This window comes from Leucoraja erinacea, chromosome 9, assembly GCF_028641065.1.
Source record: "Leucoraja erinacea ecotype New England chromosome 9, Leri_hhj_1, whole genome shotgun sequence".
Taxonomy (NCBI): Eukaryota; Metazoa; Chordata; class Chondrichthyes; order Rajiformes; family Rajidae; genus Leucoraja; species Leucoraja erinaceus.
The window spans coordinates 64756725-64774438 of NC_073385.1; the positions used below are offsets into that span (position 1 = coordinate 64756725).

Sequence of the window (17714 nt, forward strand, 5' to 3'; positions counted from 1 at the left end):
TATTTTTGTAGGTTCTGAGGTGGCTGAAGAGGCCATTATGGGAACTACAGTCTGTAGTAGCACAGATAGGGCAAGAGGTTTCAGTGCTGCTCATTCATTTTGAGCAAGGGATTCCAACAATTTAGTGGGAATGTTATATTTCATCAGTGAGGCTTTGAGAACATCCTTGAATTGTATCCTCTGCCTTGACAACTTCAGTAAGCCAAAGCTTTAAGTACCATGCTTGTGTTGAGAATCTATTACCAGCCATGCTAGTGACATGGCTCACTCCCATAGCCAGCTGAGTACAATAGAGGTTCAGACCTGGGAATGTTGGCCTGGGAAACGACTCCAACATTGGTTCACTTATCCTGCCTGCATCTGTGGACAGTGGTACAATGCTTTAAAATGCTTATTGGAGGTGGTGTACAACTGGTCAGTGTCATTTCATGCCTCGCGTTACCACACAACAATGTACAGCTGCTAATGAACTTAGTGACAACCTTTTATCATGTCAGTTTAATTAACATCTGCAATCGCTCATTAGGAGCTTGTATGCTTGGTGTTGTTAATGAACTATAGACATTTCTATTGCAAGGAGGCATTTGACTCATTGTATTCATTCCAATCAAAAAGCTGTTTGGGCAAATCTATCACATTGTGGTCCTTTGCTCAGTGAATCATCGTTTATAAAGATTTTATCTAGACTGTTTAAAAAGTAATAATGAGGGTTTCTGTCTCCACCTCCCTTTTAGGCAGCAAGTTACAGGCACCCATCACTTCAGGTAGATTTTTTTCTTTATCTATATCAATCAAATACTATTTGTTCCTGATAGATTTTTATGTGCTTCATTTAAATCGCTCCTAAGCCATCTCCATTCTGGAAAAAAATAATAGTGCCAGTGTTATCATTCTTAAGGTCTGGTATTATCCTTGTAAATATTTTCTAATATTATTGCGGCCTCTTCTTGTAATGTGATGACATGAATTTGTATACAAGTTATAGTGTTATTCTCTTATAGTTATCTTATAGTATAGGCCAGGACTACATATATTATCATTGCTGTACTGTTTGTACATATTATTCCTGCCTTTGTAATCTGTGCCTTGTGAAATGAAGGCAGTTTCCATATGTATTGCAAACATATCTTCTTGGCCTGTCACATTCAAGAATAACTTGCCAGTACTGATATAATTTTAATCATGGTCCTAAAATACCCTTGGTTGCCATGTATTTTTCTGATCAGTCTTTCAAAAGGGCACCTGTCACACCTTGATAAAAATCTAGGCAGACTGCATCAAATAGCCAGCCACGTTAACTCTACTTCAAATCATTTAAAAAAAAAAAAAAGAAGCAAGTTTTATTCTTTCCGATTCAATGTCCTCAATTGTCTTTCTAAATGATGTATAATGCACTGCAAAAATGTTTGTAATAACTTGCAGCTTAATGTTGGGTTGACAGGGCTATAATTGGTTTATCATTTTGTATCTATTGAACAAGGAGACCGTTAGCTGTCTTCGTACTCTGGCACCAAGCCTGTTGCCGAAGGGAATTGTAAGATGGTGGTAAGAGCCTCCACAAATTACTCCCTTGGTTAAGAGGCTAGGATACAGTTTTTTAGGTTGTGGCAATGTAAAGATGTTAGATTTCTTTAATATTCTTCATGCCCACTCACATGCATTCTAATCCTTGTTGAAGATATTTGCAAAGTACTTGTTTAGAACCATACCCAACTTTCCTATCTTGGATGTATCATCATTTTGGCTTATTTCCCATTGTGCAATTAGAAATTAACTTGTTTCCTACACTTTATCGACTATTTTCATGCAGTTCCCTCACGTTCCATAATTCTGTATTAGTTTTATGCCTTTAATACTTCAGTGAGCTCTTCCCCACCCATTTGTTGAGGGAAGATTTTAGTTTGGAAGTGACTTTTTCTTCAGGTGCCTTTGCGTCACAAGTTGGTAGCGACCCCTTTATTTGAGATATATACACGCTCTGTCCTCATTAATCTCCTCAAATTTGTTTACATTGATTTGATGCTTCCTACCTGGAAGGAAGCATTTACACCCTACACTGTCCCAATAAAAATGTTTACAGAAGCGCTCAGAAACGGAACCTTGTCATAACCTAGGGACAGCCTGTATCTCTTCTATTTTCTCTCCTTTCATTTCCATCCTGCCTCACGTCTGAAGGTAGGCATCGTGCCATTAGTCATGTCTACCTGTATCTTCGGTTCGCTTTTTTACCCTTGGCCCTTCAAATTAAAATGTGGACTATTAATAATCCAATTGAAACAATCCCTGTTTCTTCTTGTTTCCCAACCTTGCTGATTCCTCATCTACTTCAAGGGCTGTTTCTTCTTAACCTTGTTAACACAGGAAGAGGTTCACGATCCCTTGTGATTTAAGATTTGATTTTGAGGAACACCCTTGATATTAGAGCTCTGAAGAAGGGTTTCGGCCCGAAACGTTGCCTATTTCCTTCGCTCCACAGATGCTGCTGCACCCGCTGAGTTTCTCCAGCATTTTTGTCTACCTTCGATTTTCCAGCATCTGCAGTTCCTTCTTAAAAACTCCTCATCTACTTCGCTAGCCCCTCTCCCAAGCAGAAGTGACTGCATTACCTATTCTCCTTCCAATGTAGATCAAATCTTCACCAGAAAAAGTCCTTGTCAGAGTGTTCATGTCGGCTTTGGTGAGATTTGGCTCTTTGTACTTCCCCTGTGACCAATGCCAATACCCAGTTAATCAAACATCGCCAAACTGCGTCCCCTTGCAGTCATTCAGTAAATCAGCGCTATTCTTTCATCTATATTTTACAAGCGTGGGACACCAGAAGTAAATGGAATCATATCCTTGTGGGGTCGTCCAGTTTAAACTCTCCCCAGCTCGCTATAATCCTGCTGCATGAATGCATCCATCCATACAGGAACATCATTCGACCCCTTGAGACTTCAATGACCATCGGTTAGTTAATTGCTGAGTTTCTCTACAACTTTCACCTTATGAATTAAGATTTCGAAACACCCGACAGTCCTAAATTTTCAATCTGCTTTAATCGTCAATCACTTGTATCTCCTCCATTTGCTTAATCTGCACGTACCTTTTTGTTAGTATCTGTTCAGGCCACACCTTCTTGGATTAAGCCGTATCGGTGAGGCCCTACAACCTAAGTGTGATGCTTTCCGGATGTAAATCCAATTTCATAGTGGTGTCAAAATAGACTGCCCTCAAAAGCTTTGTCATCCAGCTGAGCAATACTCCTGGCATAGCCGGCCACTAGAGGTGTCCATGGTTTTAAATACTTCTCTTTTGACTTCTATAAATTATCAAAAACCATTAAAAGTTTAAAAAATGTCAATGAGTACTCTTTATAAATTTCAAACAATTAAACTACTTTAGAAATCATGTCAATATATGCATGCAAACTCAAGTCATTCAAATTCTAATTTGGCCGAAACTCACTATTCTCCCTCACGGTTGTTCCTTTCCATTAATGGAGCTGGCATGACTGAGCCAGGTCTAACCAGGGGCAACTTCAGCTGCAGGATTCCCCAGCAAAGGTGCTGAGGAATTGCAAGTAGCTGGTATCCTGCTGAATTCCATGAGAAATTTAATTTTATGGGGTATGACATTGAAGCGTACTAGATTACAGTCAGCAAGGCCCCAGTAAGTACCTCTTACGAAGTTTGGCACATCAGTGCTTAGGTGTGCTTGTCCTGAACTTAGTCAACTCGTCAGCCCCAAATGCTAATCGATCCACACAAAACATTTACATTTCTGGATCCACTATAAACCATATCAGATTAATTTCCAATGGGCTGTTTCTTCCTAACCTTGTTAACACAGGAAGAGGTTCACAATCCCTTAAGTGATTTAAGATTTGTTTTTGAGGAACACCCTTGATATTAGAGCCTGCCCTTCATTTTATGGTTGCTAGCAGTTGTCTAGCTGGGTCGAGCCAGGGCCCTTTAGATTGCAGCTCGGTGGAGGTGAACACCAACATGCCTTTGAACCCATCAACGCAAGACAATGTTATTCTAAGTAAAACATTGACCAGCTTTGCTATATAATGGCCAGCACAGATCAATTTTAATAAATTTGTCAATGAAAAACTAGCTGGCTATGAATTCATAGCTTCGTTCATAGTTTAGTTTGTAGGAAGAAAACACATTTATAGATATTTTATGATAATGATGGACTAGAACCTAAAAAGATTCTTTTTGAAGCTTGATAGCATAATGAAATAGTGGTTTTTAGGAAGTGTTCTTTGTTTTGCCTGGCACATTTGGGTTTTCATTTCAAATAACATTGTTACACAAAAATTAAGGGGGAAACAATGTCAGATTTTCGGTTGAATGCAATTGCTTATTTTGTGGTAAATTTGTGATCCAGGCATAGAAAATGATTCATGGTCTAAGGATAACATTACCTCTTATTTTTGAATGCTGGTAACAATTGTTTTCTCTTTGCAACCATTTTTGTGTCTCTTCTGAAAGCATTGAATCCTTGTTGGATTGTTGCTCCTTGCTACCACAGTCGCCATTATTCATGTGTTGGTGAGCTATGTGCCACAGCTTGAGCATGAGATGCTTACATGCAGTTATAACAGGTATTAGGAAATGCTGCTGAGTCTGCCCATGTGTTGTGTCACCCTTCTGAAGGGGTCTGCATCTTCTAGTTAGGAAAAAAAAACTTGGATTTAATCTGAGCATTAGAAGAAAGAGAAGGGAACACTGGGTTATAAAATAATTGAAGGTCTTGTCTGGGAAGTCTTTAGAAGAACTCAGCCACTTAGGAGGGAAAGTTATGTGAATATTTTGTCTATTCTGCTCCAGAGGCATGCGTGGATGTGCATTTGATGAGTGTATGCAGTGCAGAGAATCATAAATGTCAAGGCTCTGGGGAAATTGGTGGGGGAGGGTGAGAATGTTTAATTATTTTGAAGTTCGGCCATGACTACTGTGTGGCCGACCCCTATTTATTTATAAAAAACGCGATTTCTAGTAAAATCCAAATTTTTGAAAAGATGATCTACCAAAAAAAAATCATTTTATGGGGTGTGATATTGAAGTGGCCCACCAGGCCCTACATAAAACAGTTGTAAATATGTTCTCAGTTAAGATTGTTTACTTTACAATAAGCCACTGTTTTGCCAATAACCATCATGAAATAGTTCCAAATTCAGTGCGTGTGATCTGGGACTTGTGCTTGGCATGTTCCATCATTCGTAAGTGCATGAATATCGGAACCATGACAGGCTGGAAGTGTAATTTTTCAAACTGTCTTCCATGTGTGACAAGATCTTAATCCCTTGTTTTTGTAAGATGTTGTATTTACTACTGTTGTTGTCTCCCTCCCCCTTTTCAGGTCTCCATGCTGTACACCATGAACCGTTGCCCAACAGAGGGCAAACAGGTAACCAGTTATGGGGCCACTGCCAATGGCAGTCTATAACTAAACATTGAAAATTATATGAAAAAAGTTCCTTCCCTGTATATTGTCTCCTTCTGCTCCCCAAAGATTTACCATTTGTTTTCAGTGCAATCCCAGACACTCTTGCTGAATTTGGAGAAACTGCATGGTGGATTATGAGCACTGTTTGCATCAAAGCAAATATATTTAAAAACAAAAAAAGGATATTTTAAAACAAAAAAAAACAGTGCATGAGTTTAGGAATGGACTGCACTGTGGAAATCTGTGTTAGTGAAGCAGTGAAGAATTCAGTTTGTAAGAATGAGTTGTGTCGTTACAGCAAATGGGGGCTAATGGATTTAGTATTTAGGTAGTAGTATAATCTGTATTTGGGAAAAGCACCATTCTAATTCCAACCTACTACACTATGAAAAAGAACCCGTGGTGTTGCCACTTTAAAATTATAGTATATATTTATCAATTGAAATGACTTGGGTTGTCTAAATCCAAATCTTTAATGAAATACAATTTTATGTGTTTTATAGCAGTACCTTTGACTTCATTTTGTGTGATTGTGCAGGGGCCAACAGTCCCCTAATGGGAGAATGTGAGGAGCTTATTCACTAAATCCATCACAACCCTTGCCTAAATGTCCATAGCCGTTCTCTTCTCTAGCAGGGGCCATGGGTAGAAGTGGAGACTTGCCTGTTTATCTATAGACTGGGATGAGTGTTACCTGTTGGAGCAATATGGACATCTGACCAGCAGCAAATAGCTAATTTGGCATTAGGTCATAAATGGCGGTAGTTGCTCTTCTCAACATTTTGTTATCCTAGTTTTTATTTTATTTTGTGAAAGATTGTGTTGATGGGGGATAATGTTTTGCAGGTTCTGCTGGCTTATGAGTAGGCTATTCATTTGAGTCTGCAGGCTGTTATTTGATGGAGGCAATGGGGAGACCGTTTCGCCTTTATAACTTGTTTCACTATTTGTTGAGGTCATGGCTGATCTGCGACCTACCTCCGTTTACCTTTACCCAATATTATTTTATACCTTTTGGTCACCAAAAAACTCATTTGCTGATGTTAATTTAATAAACAATCTTGTATCTAAGAATGTTTGTAAACTAGTTCCAAACTCCATCTTTAACATGTAGTGTTTCTTAACTTCATGCCTAAAAGATGTGCCTCTGGCCTTTGTGCCATGCTTCTAGAATTTTATCCAGCTTCATTAGGGGAAACAGAAGAAACTGCAGGCACTGTAATCAGAGCATTAAACTGCTGTTCTGTACCCAATTAGTTCTGTTATATCTTGAACTCTCCATTATCCATTATCTACAAAATATAACCATACTTTGTGTAAACATCCCTTGTGCATTAACCGTTGGAATTGAGGTATCACTCTCGATGAGCTGCACTGTATTTTCTCCAAGGTGTGGCAACCAGAATTTTCCAGATTTGATACAACCAGACATTTTTTTTGTAGCTTTGGTTTAGTTTTACTCCAATCCCCTCAGCATAAGAAATAGTATTCCTATTCCTTTACCTGTTCCTGTGACTTTTTAAGAACATTCAATTCTCTTTAGACCCCTGAAATTTGGGGAATAATCTGTTCTGTACATTTTGGTCTAAATTTGCATAGATTGAAAACCATTTGTCACATCCTCTCTGGAAAAAGTTGCCCCTCAGATTCCTATGGAATCTTTCCCCTCATCTTAAACCTATGCCCGCTGGTTTTGATTTCCCGACCTGGAATAAAAGACCCTGTAAATTCATAGAGGTGATTTTATACGCTTCTATAAGATCACCCCTCAGCCTCCTGCAAGTCCCGATTTGCCCAGTCTTTCCCTGCAGCTCAGGCCCTCGAGTCTTTGTATTTTCCTCTGCACTCTTTTCAATTGCAGGGTGACCAAAACTGAACACAATACTCCGAATGCGACTTCACCATATTTTCAATATCACCCTACCGCCCTGCAGTATCACTCTCTGTGTACTCCAGGATTCCTAAATCCCTCTGCTCCACAATACTCCCCAAATCGCTGCTGTTCATTGTGACGGTCCTGCCTTGATCTGTTCTTCCCTAAATGCAACACCTCAAACTTATCTGAATTAAACTCCATTTGTGATTTCTTAGCGCACTTGCTCAGTTTATCAAGATCCCTCTATAATTCTTAATTTCTATCTACATTGTCTATGATGTTACCTATTTTAGTGTCAGTAGTTACACTTCATATTTCTACTGTTGTTGTCTACAACGCAATAGTACGGATATTGAATTTTGCCTACTTCAAGTGACTCGCAGCCCTGTGCTCCTTTCCCTTTCCCAATCCACAAAGGTTCCACTACTCCCACACCCGTCCAAATTTTGTTCCCACCTGGTTCCACCTTCCTATCCAGGACACGTTTCCTGTTGGGTCTGCGCTCCCCTCCCCCAACTGGTTCCATCTGACCGTATCCGATCATACTTGCCAACTTTCTTACTTGTCAGATTCCTGCGCCTTATCATCCCCCAACCCCCCTCTACCCCCAGCAATTGCACTTGCTTGATTTTTACCTCTCCATTATCTGTCATTTATTTACTGATCATTGTCAAGCCACTGTCTCCTAACTCCACCCCGTCCTTAACCTCACCAGGCTCCATCTGCCTCTCATCCCACCTGGTACCACACAACACCTGCCTTACCCCACCATAGCACCTCTTTACATCAGCTATCTCCTCTCCACACTCAACCCAAGCCAGGTAGTCAACCCAGAACACTTATCGTCCCCTTTGTCTCCATAGATGTTACCCGACTGGCTGAGTTCCTCTAGCACTTTGATTTTTACTCAGATTGCAATATCTGCAGTTCATTGTGAACCCAATATGTTTCCCTCAATTCTTTTTGCAGCAATTCTCCACTGCTTTGCATGTTATTCTTCTGATAATGCTACTCTTCAGTACATCTGTCCTCATCTTATCCTCTTTTCCATTAACTCCCCTGTTTACCATATCTCCCTTTGAGTTTTGTCCTTGTGGCTCCCTCTCCACTTTGAATCTTTCCTCTTGTCCTCTTCTGTTTTTCCTCCATGCGTGTTTCTTAATGGCTTCTCTGCAACTATGGGCTGGTGAGGTGGGAAAGACAGGAGTATCCAAACTGGGGTGTTCAAACAGTGAGGGGCAGCAGCAATAGGTGCAATAAAGAGAGAGGTTTAGTATAATTGCTGAGAAAAGCCAATTCAAATGGAAACTTCTTCAGCATTGCATCACATTTTGAATTTACGAATGTTAGATTCGTAGAATATGTGATTACATCGGACATTTACTTATGTTCGGCTGTCGTTGACATTCCTCAGTGACATGTCTCACACTTTCTGTAAAGTTGCCTATTTACAATATTTGTATGGTTTAGTGTAATGTTTAAATGGAAATAAATTTTAAAATTGATATCTGAACAGGAACTGTCTCACGTGGACCTTGCAATATCGATTCTGGCATCTTTTATTCATTTATAAGACATCTCTTAACTAACACAACTGCTTTGTGCAAGGATACAACAGGATCGTCTATAATCCTTACCTTTTTTGGGATAATGTATTAAAATGTTCCAGTGTTTTACACAGGTGTTGATGCCAGCCTCTGTGCCTCTAATTGGAAAGCATATTGGACCAAGGAAGGACCATGTTGGTCAGAGGATTCGTGAGACTGATGACAATAGTGGTCCGACCACAACGGTTTTTGTAGGCAACATATCTGAGAAAGCTTCTGATATGTTAATCAGGCAGTTACTTGCGGTAAGTTTGTGTTTCTTCCTTCTGCAATGTATGTAACATTATTTTCATATTATTTCCTGTTGCTTCCTCAGTTGGTTGGTTGTCATGGAGTATGAGTCAATGTATGCCGGTAGTGACAGTTTCTTTGGTCTAGGTGAAGATTAATTACTTATGAGCCTGAGCATTTATTGTTGGTGAGCTATGTAATCATAGATTAACTATAGTCAATATGGGTGCTTAGTGTAATTGCAAATTAATCCAAGATTCGTCCATCACAGGAGAATCAAATGTGCACAAAACAGTCCAGGCAGTGTATTTCAGTGATTTTTTGTCACTCTGCAAATAGTTAGAGAACTGAATGACATATTTCGGTAGGTGTTTGCATGTTTAAACTGTTTCCTATTTTAAAACTGTTTGTTTCAGTCTCAGTGTAGAAACAAAGAACTGCAGAAGAGTCTCGACTCGAATCGTTACCCATTCCTTCCCTCTAGAGATGCTGCATGACCTGCTGCGTTACTCCAGCATTTTGTGTCTTATCAGTTTAAACCAGCATCTGTAGTTCCTTCCTACACAACGCAGCATTTTATGTCTTCCTTCGATTTAAATCAGCATCTGCAGTTCTTTCCTACGTAAGAATTGCAGATGCTGGTTTATACCAAAGACAGAGTCAAAATGCTGGAGTCTCAGCAGGTCAGGCAGCATCTCTGGAGGAAAAGAAAAGATGACGAATAAAAGATTATAACTGTCTATCATCTATGCCTCTCATAATTTTATAAACCTCTCAAGTCTCCCCTCAATCTCTGATGCTCCAGAGAAAACAATCCAATCTATTCAACCCTTCGCTCTGGTTGAAATACTCTAATCCAGGCAGCTTTCTATTAAACCTTCTCTGCACCAGCTCAAGTCTCCACATCTTTCCTGCAATGGGGCAATCAGAACTACACGCAATGCTCCAAATATAGCCTAAGCAAGTTCTCTAGAGCTCCACCATGACTCTGAAATTGAATGCCACTTCTAATGAAGGCAAGCATACCATACGCCACCTTTACCACTCTATCTATGTGCTGCCACCTTCAGTGAGCTATGAACTTGGACTCCAAGATTCCTCTGCACATCAATGCTGTTAAACAAACACCTTGCCATTAACTGTAAACTTACCCCTACATTCAACCTCCCAAAGTGCAACATCTCACACTTGCTTGGGTTAACCTCCACCTGCCTCATTCCCCTTATAGAAACATTTCTATATCCCGCTGCATCTTCTCCTGGGCCTTTCTTGCTGTCAGCAAGAAACTGGCCTATTTTTAACGATTAACCAATAGTTGGAACTTTGTATAATATTTAAACCCAAAAAAAAGGCCATTTTGGAAGGGTTATGTGGAAGGTTATTTGGCTGAAAGCTGTTGCTATTCTTGCTTGACCAACAAGAACCTGATTTGCAGAAGTGATGAGCATTTATCATACACTGCGCTTGAGAAGAGCTATTGTGGCTATCAGTGGTTACAGTTAACCCAGGAAGGAAATTTACAGTAGAAACTAGGAACTGCAGATGCTAGTTTATACCAAACATAGACACAAAGTGCTGGATTAACTCAGCGGGTCAGGCAGCATTTCTGGAGAAAAAAGGGAGAAAAAAGGATGGGTGATGTCTTGGGGTGGACCGTTCTTCAGTCCCTTTTGTCAGGATGTTTACATACACCTTCCCCAGCCTCAGCTGTTGCATTTGGTGCTCTCCATGAGGCTCTTCTACACTGGTGTGACCAAACGTAGAGTAGGTGACTGCCAAAAACTTTGCTCCGTCTGCCAGGGGTTGAAGCTCTCAATTGCCAGGCAGTGTAATTCCCCATCCCATCCCAATACCTCTTCCAATTCCAATTCTAAGTCCTCAAACTCTTCCACATACAAACTGTTAGACCAGTATCTTGTATTCTGCTTGGGTAGCTTACAGCCCAACAGTACAAACAATGATGGTACACATAAATGCTGGAGAAACTCAGCGGGTGCAGCAGCATCTATGGAGCGAAGGAAATAGGCAACGTTTCCTGCTGAAACCTTTCTTCAGTCTGAAGAAGGATTTCGGCCCGAAACGTTGCCTATTTCATTCGCTCCATAGATGCTGCTGCACCCGCTGAGTTTCTCCAGCATTTTTGTGTACCTTCAATTTTCCAGCATCTACAGTTCCTTCTTAAAAACAAAGTACAAACAATGAATTCACCAATTTCATGTCAAATATACCTCCTGCCTCCTTGTCTACCAAGCTTTTCCCTCCTTCCACGTGCATGCCGTTCTTTCCACTCCACAATGCCCAATCATCTTGTTCCTTCCCCCTCCTCCATCCACCCTCCTGGTCCCATTTTTCTGTTCTCCCCTTGTCGCCCCCATTTCCCCCTTCTTCCCACCATCTCTCCCTCCACAGTTCACTCCACTCCCCACCACCTCGCACCTCATCTTATCAGATTCCACTATTTGCAGTTTTTTACCTTCTCCACTTATCACCTCCAGTGTTGGTTACCATCTCTATTCATCCCCCCCACTGACTCGTCTCCAAACCTGGATCTTCCTCTCACATACTAACTCTTGCCCCTCACCCCTTTAGATCAGCTATCTCACCTCCAGTCTTGATGAACGGTTCTGGCCCAGACACCAACCGTTGTTTTCCCTCTATAAATGCTGCCTAATCCACAGTTTTTCCCCAGCAGCTTGTTTTCCAATCAAGAAATCAATATTTTCGTATTAGTGTTTGTGGCTGAGAATTCTGTCTTTTGCTCTAGAATTTTACCTACATTCTTCCATATAGTCATTTTGGTGATGGTTTTTTTTTTTAAGTAATTGAAACAATATAGAATGATTAAAGCCGTGATTGATGAGTAGTGATGAATGTATTTTCAAACGAATGCCTGTTTTGTTTTTTAATTATTCAGTAGCATCTCATAGAGACATGTCTAATCCAGCCCTCCTTTCTACCCTGGCTCCCTGCTCTTCTCCCTTCCTTCAACCTTCCACAACCCCCCCACCCCCATGCTTTTTCAATCCTCATGCATATTCTGCCGATTATTTATATTGGCTCAACAATTCATCATTCATCTTTAATTGCATTACAAAGATAGTGAACTTTGAAATTGCAGTATGCCATACTGAATGAATAAAAATTTGTATTATTAAAGTGATTCCTCTCAATTTATAGAAATGCGGCTTGGTTTTAAGCTGGAAGAGAGTCCAAGGAGCTTCAGGAAAGTTGCAAGGTAAATACAGCTTGTAATTGTGAAGTTACGTGATTATTTGCCAGGCTTCACCAACTTTAATGTTTCTTGTATCAGTTTGTAAGTAATTGTACATTTGCTACAGGAAACTATTATATTTTAAAGAGTACATTATTGAAGTGGATGCTCAATGTTCTAAAATATACCAGGATATGTGCATCCTCAGATGAGTTTGCCTGCATTGCCATCTCTATCCGCTGTTTAGACGGCTGTTAGAAATTCACTGGATGCTTTAAAAAAAAAAGTCATTTGTATTGTTGCGATTATGGGAATATGAAAGGAACATTGTTTGTATTCATCATGTCATTGTCTTGGAACAAGATAACATTAAGGCTAACATCATTCTTTACACGTGTTACAGCTATTTCATGTGATTCACAAATAGGGTGTTGCACTTATTAATTGACATTATCGTCACGTGTACTTGGTACAGTGAGATTCTTTGTTTGCATACAGTACAAGTATGCAAGATTTGCCACGTAAAGGGTGTCGACAGAATTACAAAAGTATTCAATATAGTCCACCTTCCTTATCCCCCCTCCCCCCATGCCGGGTCCCTCTTTGTTCTTTGCGGCCCCCTTGTTCTTGGCGGCGCATCCTCCAACCACCAGGACATAATCGACTAAAGTCACAGTGAAGAGTTGTCACTTTCAAGTTTCAAATATTCCTTGAGTATTAATATTGCCGTGTTGTTAAATAACCTGCCACTTAAAGTTGACTGTTACAGATGTGGACATTTGCGTTAGTTCCTAGAGATTTGAAATTATCTTTTAGTTTTAGTTTTTCTTTCCTTTGAAGATTTGACACTGAATTCGTCCATCTTAAATTTCATCTGTTTCTCAGTCATCACAGTTTTACTTTCACAGTGTCAAATCCCATTGCATAGATAGTTCTTTGCCATAGCTTAAAACAGAGAAAATAGGTGCAGGAGGAGGCCATTCGAGCCAGCACCGCAAAACCTTGCATATGAGGGCAGATTTAAATAATGACAAACGGAGCAGAAATCTTATCAATACTGTGCACTTAATTTACTTGTGACACTTATGAAACTATAATGCTATGAATTTATAAACCAAAGAAGGATGTATTATAAATAGCATTGTTAGATTTGTGTGATCTCATTTTCGCATGTCCTGTAAATTTCAACCCTCCCACTAGTTGGACCATAGCCCCCCCTCCCCCGCAACCACGCGTTGAGGGGACGGGACCCAACGGGTCCCCCTTGGTCTAGTTTAAATTAAAAATGCAGAAGGAACCTTATTTGACCTGAAGTAGAAATGAAGAAATCGGTATTTGTAATTTAGCATGGAATATTTATTGGGGCCCCTGATTCCTGAAATTTATTTTATATTGTCGGTCAAAAAAGGCTGAGCACAATGCATGATGAATATTATTGTCCAGTGAATTCCAATGTATAGAGAATGACGTGTTATTTGTCTGGTGAAAATAAATTGTGAAAACCGAAGATATGCTCCAGAGAATCATTTACAGGGAAAATTTATATGTTGTTGAAAGAATTAGCCCATTTTATCCCAATTATCACATTTTTCCATTTCAATTCTATATGATTTCACAAATTATTTATTGGAATCGCTGCATGTAATTGTGCAATGAAATCATTACCGTTTTATCAACTTGCATACAAACATCATACCTTGCTAATATAAACACATCTTTTTTTTTTCTTTGTTAGCATTCGGCTTTTGTGAGTATAAAGAACCAGAATCTACACTGCGTGCATTAAGATTATTGCACGAACTTCAAGTTGGAGACAAAAAGTTGCTTGTAAAAGTTGATGCAAAGACCAAAGCCCAGCTGGATGAATGGAAGGCCAAAAAGAAAGGAGTCAATGGAGTAGGTTGCATTTCTAGAAATGGCTGAGATTTGTGACATTTATATTCAATTCTGCCCACTTAATATCTGAAATAAAGAGTGAATGCTGCAGATACTCAGCAGTGAGGCAACATGTGTGGAGAGGGAAACAGAGTTAACGTTTCAGGTCAATGTTCAATCACAATTCTGAAATGCATTGAGATTGGTTTCTGTGCAATTATTAATTATGGTGGTGTAGCATCATCACGAGAAACGTTGCCACCTTTTGCCCTGTGGTTAAATCACTGAATGTCGAATCCTGAGGCTGGATTTAACTTTCCAGAGGTATTTGTAAATCCCACCCTGGCAGATGTGGAAATTATATTTGGATAATAAAATGTGGATTTAAAAAATATATATTTCTTGTCCACATCTGTGCACTATACAACCAACTGATAATTGAAAACCCCATTGACCCTCTGGAAAATAAATCTATGGCTGTTATCAGGTTTGGCTTAAATGTAAATCAAGGTGCATATCAGTTAGTTAACTCCTTTACTGTCTGCTGTAATAGCTTAAATATCCACTTATTTCTGCTGCATTCAGACACCGTAATAAGGCACCCAGAATTAACCTAGGCACTAGATTTGGATGAGGTACAATTGCACAGTCTACCCAGCAAAATACATGTCATGAACATCTGGGAACTAATATCTCTCAGCCACTGTGAAGTTCCATGCATCATTTCAAACATGGGGAAGGGAACCTATTGCCGCCTGTTATCCTTAACCTGACAGGGCCTTGTCATCACTTGGTATGTGCACTGAAAGTAGCAGTGGCACAGAACGCACTCTCACTGTTTATTATAGAGTGTGGAATGGAGGCCCACCATGTTCAGACCGACATCACTCTCAGACTGAGTCTTCAATGTAATGAGTGTGACATAGTGAGTGAACCAACTTGAGGGATGAAACTACATCATTTTCCCACCAAGCCGTCCGTTATAGATACACTGTCTGACAGCACGGCTCGGACTTCACATTGCACAGTTCTCATGGAGACCCAGTAATGACTTCACATTCATCACACTCATCATTATAATAGTGTTCAATAGAATGGAGTCAGAACAGATTTGGTATTTGAATATTTGTTTACGTGATGTGCTTTGGACTATCAGCAATAGACGGTATCCCATCATAATCAGTGTCATGTATAGTCCAAACTGCTGTTTGGCCATGCATCTGAGGGTTCACAGTTTAGTTTAAATTTAGTGATGCCTCTTGGAAACAAACGAGTCCACACCGACCTTTGATCACCCGCACACTAGGAATGTGCTGACCCTAATTGCTATTTTGCCCCAGTGAGTAATGATGCGTTTTGTGAAAGGCAAGTGTACAAAATGAAGATAGTGAAGTATTACAGCAGAAAAAGTATTTGAAGAAGCGAGCCATTTCACTTTTGAATTGAGAATCTTTAAGAACAAAAATGAGTCATATTCTGCAATCAAGTGTCTAAAGGATTTTGAATCTGGATGATCAATAATTAATGCAGCAAGCTTAAAAATAACATTAAAGCAAATAAAAAGCTAAATCTTGCCCTTTGTGTGTATGTTGATACATTCTACAAGAATGCATAAGATACATTTTTTAGAACTAGGAAATGCTTAACAATGTACCCGCATATTTTTATTGATCGTTAATAATAGATGTGTTAATTTGATTCTTGCTGCATTGTGAAGGATACAAAAACAGAGGATTCATCTGATGATGTTGTGGATGAGGAAACCAAGAGAAGAGATCAGATTGTTAAGGGAGCGATTGAAGGATTAATAAGAGAATACTCCAGTGAACTAAATGCACCTTCCCAAGACCAAGATGCACATCCTAGAAAGAAGAAAAAGGAAAAGAAAGAGGAGGTATGGTATTTTTATCTTCCAAATTGCTGACTACTTGCGGTACCAAATAATAAAATACTAAAGGACCTGACCCACTACGAGTCATCCCAACTTTTTTTTACTCCTGGACATTTTTCATCGGGATGAAAAAACGTCCCGCCTTACCTGATGCCCCGAGTACCTACGGTTAGCATAACGAGTTGCTACGAAACATCCACGGCCTCCTCCAGACTCGTTACGGACATTCTGCGAGTTCGAATCGGGAAAACTCGGGAGAATTCGTGAATTACCTGGTACAGTGGGACAGGCCCTTAACGCTATCCTACACACACCAGGGACAATTTACATTTTTCTTACTTCAGCCAATTAACCTACAAACCTGTACATCTTTGGAGTGTGGGAGCATCCGGAGAAAACCCACGCCGGTCACGGGAAGAGGGTACAAACTCTGTACAGACAACACTCGTAGGCAGGATTGAACCTGGGTCTCTGGCGCTGCACCACCGTGCCGCCCCTAAACAACCTCAAGTCAAGTTTTCTACAGTTGTAAACCAGATTAAAGATTACATCATAACGTTTTCCTCAATGCCCCATTATATCTTTCTGAGCATTAGCTTCTTAATGTAACACTCCTTCAAGGCCTACCATTAAAAATGTTGCACAACCTGAACTAAAGATTTTAGTAATAACATCAGTCAATTCTTTAACCTCTCCCAACTTCTATAAAGAGAAATAATTTAGATCCCAGTTCACCACTACAGTAATGATCTATTCATTTATGATCTAATAACACCCAATATCACAAAGAAATCGATAACTAAAAAATATGACTGCTGGAGTTAACCGCAGTTGTCACATTCACTTGAGCAGTTCTAGTCCAGTTTGAGCTTGCCAGTTCCTTAAATATTAACCCTAGCATTTTCTGTTTTTACTACATGGATGGATATGCATGCCATATTTACAATAGTTGCAGCTTCTTCGCAACTGCACACTGCTGGCACAAGATGTACTATGTTTTGATGCTTAATCCAGTTGCATTTTCATTTGTGATATCAAAGGGTAAATTATTTAATGGCGTAGATTGAAACTCTTGTTTTGTTCTCCAGGATGACATAAATGCAATGGAAATGGAAGAGGATAAACGAGATCTAATTTCTCGAGAAATTAGCAAATTCAGAGACACTCACAAGGTAGTACCAATATTTTTATTTTATTTCTACAAATATGAGCACAAGAACTACACACACTCGCTCTTTCCTTAGAAAGCTGTTAGGTCATTAAAAAAAATACTGTCAGTAGATTTCATTTGTAAAATTGAGGCAGTCAGTGACTATCCCTTTCAGTCATTAATATATGGATGAATATTACTTTGGGCCCATTTTAAGTGAGATTTGCAGAGGACAAAATAAATTCATCCATACTGTATATTTGCACGTATAATCTGATTTTTCGCAGGTATGCTTAGAAATGAATTTTATGGGGGATAAGATTGTCATGTATTTATTTAGTCATTAGAATTCAGTATTAGTTCTAAACCCATTTAGAATATCAATTGATAGACCAATGGATGTTAAGATTTAATGCGTTGTCAGGTTATTTTTG

The 17714-nt window shown here is 39.5% G+C and overlaps 1 protein-coding gene across 13 annotated transcripts in view; it reads left to right on the forward strand.

Moving 5' to 3' along the window:
- The window catches only part of rbm25b (RNA binding motif protein 25b), a 65191-nt gene that overhangs the window by 19657 nt on the left and 27820 nt on the right, over positions 1–17714 (forward strand). For 11 of the 13 annotated variants that reach the window (XM_055641041.1, XM_055641040.1, XM_055641047.1 and 8 more), the window contains 7 exons: positions 735–764; positions 5353–5400; positions 8985–9167; positions 12331–12388; positions 14100–14260; positions 15957–16133; positions 17219–17302. In XM_055641041.1, the coding sequence (XP_055497016.1) occupies positions 735–764; positions 5353–5400; positions 8985–9167; positions 12331–12388; positions 14100–14260; positions 15957–16133; positions 17219–17302 (741 nt within the window). The remainder of the gene's footprint in view (positions 1–734; positions 765–5352; positions 5401–8984; positions 9168–12330; positions 12389–14099; positions 14261–15956; positions 16134–17218; positions 17303–17714) is intronic. The other 2 variants (XM_055641044.1, XM_055641051.1) reach the window with 2 other exon arrangements.